The sequence below is a fragment of the Mus caroli genome, chromosome 18 (assembly GCF_900094665.2).
Source record: "Mus caroli chromosome 18, CAROLI_EIJ_v1.1, whole genome shotgun sequence".
NCBI lineage: Eukaryota > Metazoa > Chordata > Mammalia > Rodentia > Muridae > Mus > Mus caroli.
The window spans coordinates 17,334,427-17,344,131 of NC_034587.1; the positions used below are offsets into that span (position 1 = coordinate 17,334,427).

The window sequence follows — 9,705 nt, forward strand, 5'->3', positions numbered from 1 at the left end:
TCCCCTTCCCCTTCCCCTCCCCCTTCCCTTCTTTCTTTCTTTCTTTCTTTCTTTCTTTCTTTCTTTCTTTCTTTCTTTCTTTTTTTTAATTTTTGGATTTGGTTTTGCTTTTTGTTTTTTGTTTTCAATACAGGGTCTCTTTGTGTAGCCCTGGCTATCCTGGAACTTACTTTGTAGACCAGGCTGGCCTCAAACTCACAGGCCTCTTGCCTTTGCCTCTGAAATGCTGGGATTAAAGGTGTGTGCCTCCACCAATCAGTTTATAGCCATCATTTCTAATGACTCATATCCATGTTATCAGTGTAGGGTCCTATCTTGGTATACTCTCTAAAGTCCTGCTTCTCACGTGAGTAGTCTGCTGTGAGCACTGTAAGCCTCCATCAGTGCTGGGTGGTGACTGACTGTTTCCACACTGCTTTGTAGAACCAGCCTTTCTAGTAGCAGTTGGTAGAGTCTTACGCTTTTTAGTGTCCTGGAAGTGAAGGTATATATGTTAGTTCAACTGTTGCTACCATAACTGTGCGTGATGTCAGGTTCAAAGACAAGAGTATCTGGAACCCTTGACACTCAGTAGGTAATGTGTACAAAGTTCTCTCTATTACATTTTGTATTTCTCAGTTAACAGTATTTCGTAAAAGCACCTTAGTTTTATGAGCATAAAATAATGAAAGTTTTCAAAATATATTCAGGCAAGGAACACAACTTCAACATCTACAATGACAGTGTGTCTGATTCCCTGAATGTCCCATATGACTACACCTCAGTAATGCACTACAGTAAAACCGCTTTCCAGAACGGGACAGAGTCCACCATCGTCACGAGAATCTCAGAGTTCGAGGACGTGATTGGCCAACGAATGGACTTCAGTGACTATGACCTTCTGAAGCTGAATCAGCTGTATAACTGCAGTATGTGATGGGTATCTTGAATTACTCATTTCTTCTGCCTTGCAGGAAAAAAAAAAGATGCTCTGTATACATTTGGGTTTCCAAGATTATGAAAGCTAGATTAGGAGAATAGCTCTTGGATCCCAATCTAACAAACATTTTCAATACTTTTTTTCTTACAAAGTTTACCCTTGCAAAACAGCCTGAATCCTCGTAAGAATGCACCCCATGCAGATTTTTGAGGTTCTACTAATTCAAATACAGACGGTTTCTATATTCAAACCTTTTTTAAGCCAGAATGAAACATGCAGTGTCCCATAAATGAAACAAAAAACCTTTGTTGTGGCATGAAGGTTTGACTAACAGGAGGAACGTTGACTCAGGTTTCTACAAGTAGATGAGGACTGGCTATTCACACACACACAAGACTCTGTGGACGGACACATGTCTACCGGTCGGCAGGCCCTGTAGTCAGCCAGATGCCCCCTTCAAGTGATGCCCCTTGTAGTTCTGTGATCCCTGGGCTCACACACGTCATCCTGTGTGTGAGCAATCACATCTCTCTCCTTTCCTGCTTTTGTAGCTTCTTCCTTGAGTTTTATGGACTCCTGTGATTTTGAATTGGAAAATATCTGTGGCATGATCCAAAGTTCGGGGGATAGTGCTGACTGGCAGCGGGTTTCACAGGTTCTCAGTGGCCCAGAGAGCGACCACTCCAAGATGGGCCAGTGCAAAGGTAACAGGTTTTATGATCAGTGACTCCAGCCTTCTTGTTCAGTCCAAAAGACTGGTGTTTCATCTTTCATTTCTATCAGAATCATTGTTTTAAAATAATCTGTTTTTTATTATCTTAAATTATGTGTTAGAGTGTGGGGTCGGTGGTATGCACATGTGCGTGCAGATACCCTTATCAGCCAGAGGCATTAGATTCTCTGAGGTTACAAGCAGTTGTGAGCTGCCAGGCATGGGTTCTTGGAATAGAATTCCAGTTCTTTGTAAGCACATTAGATGCTCTTAACCCCTGAGCCATCCCTTTATTGCCTCTATCAGAATTACTAATGAAAACACATCCAGTTTTTCCAATGGAATGGGCCAGATGCACTGTACAGGAGTGCCTGCTGTTCTGCTTTTGCTCACTCAGAATGATTTTTCTTTCTACAAATCAAGGGATTGGTTCTGCGAGGACCAAGAGTAGGACAGGAAGGACCCTCTTGGAAGGACTGTGATTGGAGGGGTTGCCATGCCTTTCCTGGCATTTTCCAGACTGTAGGAGTCTAGTGAGCATTGCTGGGCTGTGAGTTACTCTGTTCTAGACCATATGTGGGCACAATTGTGAGTTCGAGGTACCTACAATGAAGACAGGATGCTCCAACCTAGGTGCTTTCACATTCCTCTTTTCTTGGAAGCTAATTTCTGTAGTAAGAGAAAGGATGCCTCACTATGTCTCATTCATGAATTCCCCGACTGTAGAACGGTATTTTAATGCCCAACACCGTGCTTGGTTTGGTCTTTTTGGTTTCTATAACTGATTACCCGAGACTGGATACTTAATTTCTTTAAATATCACTTTCTCATGGGGTCTGAACACTGACACTGGAAGTTGATAAGTTATTTCTCCATTGGTGAAACAGGTCAGTTCAAGCCAGATTAAAATATATAAAGGCAGGTTTATTGCCATGAATAAGGAGAAAGAGGAGGGAGGGAGGGAGGGAGGGAGGGGGGAAGGAAGGGGGAGGGAGGGAGGGAGGGAGGGAGAGAGAGAGAGAGAGATTAGAAGAGAGGAAAGGAGAGAAGAGGAGACCAAAATGTCTGGATTATATAGGGAGGAGCCTCTGGGGAAAAGGCTGCCCAACTACTGGGCTTTCCAGGGTTCAGGGTTGGGGGCAGGTCAGGACATGTAGGGACTGAGGGATGCTGAGAGAACCAGAAGGCCAGGTCTTTTGTGTTATGTAAAATATGCACCCCAGCTTCTTGTCCTGGGGTCGGAAACCAAACAAAAGTTTAGGATTAGGGTGCCTAGTGTCTGCTTGTCATCTGTTGAGGGACATTCTGATACATCCTAGGGCAAGGGTCATCACCTGATCACAAGAAATAGTCTGCTGGCTCAAGTCGCTTCTACTCACAAAGCCACAAATACTTAGGTGAGGGCTCCACTCATGACTTCATGGTGTCCTCATCTCCTCCAAATACTGTCAGCACATCAATTTGAAAGTTATTTCAACTGCATGAACTTTGGCGGCCACAGCCAGACTATAGCATTTGTGTATGGTGGGTATTTGGCAAACACTAAAGGAAGACGTGCTCAAAGATAGCCATCCTAACATCTTATTTTTATCCATTCTGCTTGTGTGCTCTGAGCAGACTCTGGCTTCTTCATGCATTTCAACACTAGCATTGTGAATGAGGGGGCCACAGCGATGCTGGAGAGCAGACTGTTGTACCCCAAGAGAGGGTTTCAGTGCTTGGAGTTTTATCTGTACAACAGTGGAAGTGGAAATGACCAACTGAACATTTACACCCGGGAGTACACTACAGGCCAGCAGGGTGGTGTTTTAACCCTTCAGAGAGAAATAAAAGGTACAGTACACACATTTCTTTTCTTTGGATTTAGGGTGAGGTGTTCTCGGAGCTTGTAGCAGAGCAGGGGCTGGTGACACGTGAGTTTCAAATAGAACTTGATCTGTTTTGAAATGAAGTTAAAATGAGGGTCCTTTATGCGGTACTTAGAAAACATAGCCATAGGGGGAGGGCAGGGGTGATGGCGAGACTCTTCCCAAGGTCCTGAATTCAAATCCCAGCAACCACATGGTGGCTCACAATCACCTGTAATGAGATCTGACGCCTTCTTCTGGTGTGTCTGAAGTCAGCTACAGTGTACTTATGCATAATAATAAATAAATCTTAAAAAAAAATAAAACAAAACAAAACATAGCAGGTCTCTGGAACTGTGGACATGAGTTCTCCAGAAGAAATGAGAACACACTGAATGTTGATGGCTAAAAGAAACCAAAGTATGGAGTGGATGATGGAAGGATCAGCCTCAGGGAGGCTTGGTCTGTCCCTAAAGAAACACTCTTGGCACCTCTCATTTTCCCTCACTGTGGCTCAGTTTTACCAAAGTGACATTCAAATGGAAAAAGGATTCTATCTAATTTCCTGCTTAAAAAATAGATCCCATAAAGGCCTCTGCTGTGATATGAAATAAATGTCATAATGGGAGCTCTGTCTGTGGGAAGGGAGAGTCCACATTTACATCAACCATGTGTGGGAGAGGTGGGCCAACTGCCCACATACTAAAGCAGATGGGGAAGGAAGGGTTGAAGACTGTATTACTCTCCTCTTTGTTATGATGAAGGAAGGGCTTATTGTGGACCACAGTGTGACAGCACAGTCCTTCACAGCAGGGAAGGTCACACTCCATCTGTAGTCAGGAAGCAAAGACACCAATGGCAGTGGTGGCTGACTCTTTTTTTCCTTTGGATGCAATCCAGGATCCTAGCCTGGGTATTGGTGCTGCCAGCATTTAGGATGGGTCTTTCCATTTCAATTGACCTCTTTCTAGAAAATCTCTCACAGACATGCACAGGGCTGGCTGGACCCCATGGTGATTCTAAATCTCATCAAATTGGCACTCATAATTAACCACCATTACAGCACCCTGACTACTTTTCTCTTTCACACTGACCCCTTAATTTAATGACAAAACCGAACTCATTAGGAAGTGAATCCATACTGTCCTATATGTCACGGCACCTCTGATTCAGGAAAGCATCTGAGATACAGGTGCTGCTTATGTTCATGAAGACCTATGAAGAGTGAGGGTTGCAGTCTCATGAAGAATATGCATGCATTGTGCATCTATCAATAGGATATGGTATTCCTGGGTTTGTAGAGTCCTGTTTAATACTGCTAAAATTCAGCAGACATTTAAGTACTTCAGCTAAGTTATACAAGTATATTAAAGAAGTCTTTGAGTATCAGCAACCACAGGTGTTATATTGGACTCAGCTGTTAATCAGTACAGAGCGCCAGGTAACCGGTAAGCAGCCGTGTAGCACTCAGGACTTGGGTGATTACCCCTCTGAGAAAGGGTTATCTGTGCTATCTGAGGAACAGGTATGTAAAGTTTAAATATCCCAGGGAACAGTCTAAGCTCAGAGGCACCCTTAAGTCAATGATCTCGGTATAAAAACATGAGAAAACCTTTCTTCAAATCCATGGGAGGGTATGGGGGACCTCCTCCCTCTCAGAGGAGAAAGGGACAGAGGATGGGGAGGACCTGTGTGAAGCGGGGCCAGGAGGAAAGGCAGCGATCAAGATGTAAATTGAATAAATAAATTAATTAATGAAAAAAAAAAAAAGGAGAATCAGAGGCGCTGGGACTGTCATTTGCTTTTGAAGATTAGAACTTTAACACTGAGCATGTCAGCACAGAGTTCACAGTCCTTCATTGCTCTTTCTGCAGAGGTACCCATCGGGAGCTGGCAACTTCACTATGTAACACTGCAAGTGACTAAAAAGTTTCGAGTGGTGTTTGAAGGACTCAGAGGCCCTGGCACGTCATCAGGCGGTCTGTCTATTGATGACATCAATCTCTCAGAAACAAGGTGTCCTCACCATATCTGGCACATACAGAATTTCACACAGATTCTTGGCGGCCAGGACACATCTGTATACAGTCCTCCATTTTATTCTTCTAAAGGTTACGCTTTTCAGATCTCCATGGATCTAAAATCCTCAACGAATGTAGGAATTTATTTCCACTTGATCTCCGGTGCCAATGATGATCAATTACAGTGGCCATGTCCTTGGCAACAAGCTACAATGACACTCTTGGATCAAAATCCTGACATTCGACAGCGTATGTCCAACCAGCGGAGTATAACCACAGACCCAACGATGACCAGTGGTTCGTGGCTTATGTTCCTTATGGCTAGGGCCATGATGATTGTTCAAGGAGGGATGGGTGACTTGGGAGTGAGAGATAGCACTGTTGGTTACTTGGAAAGTATTCAGCTTCAGAGAAAGGACTTACTAGTGGAAAACGCAGTCCCCACGTAGAAGACTATTAGGAATGTCAGCAAGGCCTGGACCTTGGGAACTAACCATCCCAGATTTTGGCTTAGGAGTGCTGACTTTAGAGGCTGACATGCTTGGGTTCAAGCCCAACATGGGCTTCTCATTAGTTTTGTGATCTTGGGGGAAAAAAAAAGTTCTTGAAGCCCCACTGTTCTTAGCTGTTGAACCAAGGCAGGAACAATAATCCCACAAATCTACTAAGAGAATTGGGAAAGGTTAAGATAGAAGCCTGTTGGCAGGGAGAGTCTCTCTGATGTTGAGTGTCTCACCCATGCTGACTTAGTCACACAGTAGCATGGTGAAAAACAACTCAGTTCTTAAGGTGAGAGCTTATAGTCAGAACGGAGATGCTGGGACATTGGTGGCAGCAGTGTAGAAGTGGATGCTTTTGACAACAGTGCTTTTGACAAACTTGAGTGATAGTGACAGCATTCCAAGTCTCAAAAAGGCCATTGCCCAGAGAAACAGGACCACAATTAGAATTACAATAATCTGTTGTTCCTAGAAACTGGGTAGAGGGGAAAATAGAATTATGGGAAGCAGGATGTCACCAAATATATTTTATAAATGACAAGGATGAATCAAAACGACATAGGAAAAATAGCAACTGAATCTGATAGAGAGAAAAAAAATAACAGAAATGGAAATTTTCATTCTTTTTCATCATGCTCCTCTGGATGAAGTGGCATTTAGTTCAGTTTATGAGTTAAATTGCTCTTTGCTAATATTTAAAAATCTCAGCAACTTACTGCTTTGACTCAGTTAAACAAGGCCCAACTGCAACTCAGAAGGCTGTTGAGGCTCGATCCCACCAGACAGAAGGGTTTTTGTGACAGGCAATTTGCATATGTGTGATGTCCCCCACTTGTTGTCTAGAGGTAGGGCCTCACTGGCAAGCAGTCTTATTTCCGTTGGACAGTGTGAATGAGCAAGGTCCATCGACTTGCCTGGGAATACACCATAGCTCAATAGCATCAGTTGATTCCCTTCAGCATTCTCATTATGTCTCGATGCCTGTTGATGATTCCTGCTGAAAGCTGTGATGATGCTCAATCCAGCCCATTAATATAAATTGCTTTTTCAGATAATGGAAGCTATTTTTGGGACAGGCCTTCCAAGGTGGGAGTGATGGATGTTTTCCCTAATGGAACTCAGTTTAGCAGAGGTAGAGGCTATGGAACTTTTGTCTTCATAACCCGAGAGAGGCTGAAGAGCAGAGAGTTCATAAAAGGAGATGACGTTTACATCTTACTGACTGTTGAAGGTATCGAAATAATAGTTTTATGTGAGTTTGTTTCTTGTTGTAGCGGTTGTCTGTTTGCTGTATTCTTTTGGCTTTTGTGTTTAGCTATGTTATAGGTTATGGTAGGAAATGCGTGAGTGGGATTTTTTATATGAATAATTAGAAATATGAAACAATTTCATTTGATATACCAAAAGTTCCAGAGTTAATCATTTATTTACTACATTATGGAATAATAGTGAAAATCTTTAGATTGAAATCCTCTGGTATCTTACTTCCTAACACAGGAAGCACATGGTCTTGGGCAGGAGATTGACGGGGGTGCCTTCAGAGCTCCTTCTGCCAGAGAAGCAGGGTGATTGTCACTCCAGCTCTCTCCTCTGTGTGTGTGTGTGTGTGTGTGTGTGTGTGTGTGTGTGTGTAAGCAACTCTGCTTGCCTTCGGCACCATTGGCTCTTTTAATTAATTAATTAATTAATTTTATAAATTTTTAATTGGTCATTTTTTAAACTTACATTTCAAATGTTATCCCCTTTCTTGGAATTTATTTATTTTTATTTTTAAAATGTACATTGGTTTTCACTGTGTGTGTGTGTCTGTGTGAGGGTGGCAGAATTCCCTGGAACTGGAGTCATTGTGAGCCACCATGTGAGTGTTGCAAATTGAACCCAGGTCCTCTGGAAGAGCAGCCAATGTTCTTTATTGCTGAGCCATCTTTCTAGCCCCCTTTGAGAGCATGTGAGGTGGGTTGGCCTCTCAACCATTAATTACCTGTCTCTACCTTTTCATACTGTAAATATATACCACCTCAGATGGCTTTTAAAAAACAAACATCAAACAAACAAGCCACAGGTTCTGGAGAGCAAAGCCAAGTCCTCAGCTAACAGCTGTCTCTCCAGCTTTGCTTGATTCTTTTTTGACCGCCCATAAGTGTTGCTGGGTCACGAATCAAGATTACATACCTTTTCACAGGCCTTAACTCTTGAGTAGTATCTGCGTCCGACGGCAATGAATGCAAAAGCTGATCTCCACCGTGCTCTCTCCTTCCCTCTGCAGACATATCTCACCTCAATTCTACATCAGCTGTCCCCGACCCAATCCCCACCTCCGCTGTCCATAATGCCTGCTCTGAGGTTGAATGTCAGAACGGTGGCATCTGTGTTGTCCAAGATGGCAGAGCTGAGTGCAAGTGAGGACTCTCGTGGGGGGCACCACTACCTCACTCTCTCATGAGATCGGCCTTTGCCCTTCTGGGAATTAGATGCTGACAATTTACATGCATGATATTGATCGAGTGTCCAAGTCAGGCTTCTATCGCTGCGAGGAAACACCATGGCCGAAAGCAACTTGCAGAGGAAAGGGTCTATGTGGCTTATGCTTCTACATCATAGCCCAACACTGAAGGAAGTCAGGACAGGAACTCAAACAGGGCAGGCACTTTGAGGCAGGAGCTGATGCAGAGGCCATGGAGGAGTGCTGCTTCCTGGCTTGCTCCCTGAGGTTGGCTCAGCCTGCTTTCTTATAGAACCCAGGACCACCCGCCCAAGAATGGCCACGCCCACAAAGGACTGGGCACTCCCCCATCAATAACTAATTAAGAAGATGCCCTACAGGCTTGCCTGCAGCTCAGTCTTATGAAGGCATTTTTTTTTTCTTAATTGAGGTTTCTTTCCTCTCCAATGACTTTAGCTTATGTCAAGCTGACATAAAACTATCCAGCAGTTACTCTTTTAAACTCCATTTGGGACTCTGGCTAGCCACCATAATAATGATTCATGAAGAAACAGTGCACTATAGTCTAATTGCCTGAATTATATATCTTATTACATTACTTATCACTAAATTCTCACAGCAGTCTTGTCCCTTGACTCTGCTGTTCCCCGTTTTCTAGTCAAATGTGTTGAAGTGCTGAGTCCTTAGCCAAGGTGTGGAGCTCACAGTGGTGACCCTGATCCCCTCAGCTGGTTTTCTCCCTGTTCCCCCAGCTGCTGTTCGGGTGTCAGATTAATTGTAGTACACCCCTCCCCTCTTTCCTGCCTCACCGGATGCTAGTCTCATCTCTTCAGGTGGTTGTGTATACAAATAGTTATGTATGGCAGTGACCATCAGTGTTCACATATACTAGAAGTGACCAGGCCCTTAAGATGATGTTCACAGATGTCACCCATAAAGAACACCCTAAATGGCAGCCTGTCTCTTCCTGTAGGTGTCCTGCAGGAGAAGACTGGTGGTACATGGGCAAAAGGTGTGAGAAGAGAGGGTCCACCCGAGACACTGTTATCATCGCTGTCTCTTCCACGGTCACCGTGTTTGCTGTGATGCTGATCATCACTCTTGTCAGCGTCTACTGCACCCGGAGGAAATATCGTCAGAAGGCTAGAGCAAATACGGCAGCCATGACTCTAGAAAACGTAAGTTGAGTGTACCGACTGGTTATGGAACCACACGAAGAGGAGCTGGCCATTTTTACATACTTTTTTTTTTTTTTTTTTTTTT

General features: G+C 43.7%; 1 protein-coding gene across 1 annotated transcript in view; it reads left to right on the forward strand.

Moving 5' to 3' along the window:
• The window catches only part of Mep1b (meprin A subunit beta), a 28,617-nt gene that overhangs the window by 16,239 nt on the left and 2,673 nt on the right, over positions 1-9,705 (forward strand). Inside the window, exons 8-14 of the mRNA XM_021150985.2 lie at positions 690-908; positions 1,471-1,623; positions 3,249-3,464; positions 5,353-5,796; positions 7,051-7,230; positions 8,266-8,398; positions 9,416-9,620. Coding sequence (XP_021006644.1) covers positions 690-908; positions 1,471-1,623; positions 3,249-3,464; positions 5,353-5,796; positions 7,051-7,230; positions 8,266-8,398; positions 9,416-9,620 — 1,550 coding nt within the window. The remainder of the gene's footprint in view (positions 1-689; positions 909-1,470; positions 1,624-3,248; positions 3,465-5,352; positions 5,797-7,050; positions 7,231-8,265; positions 8,399-9,415; positions 9,621-9,705) is intronic.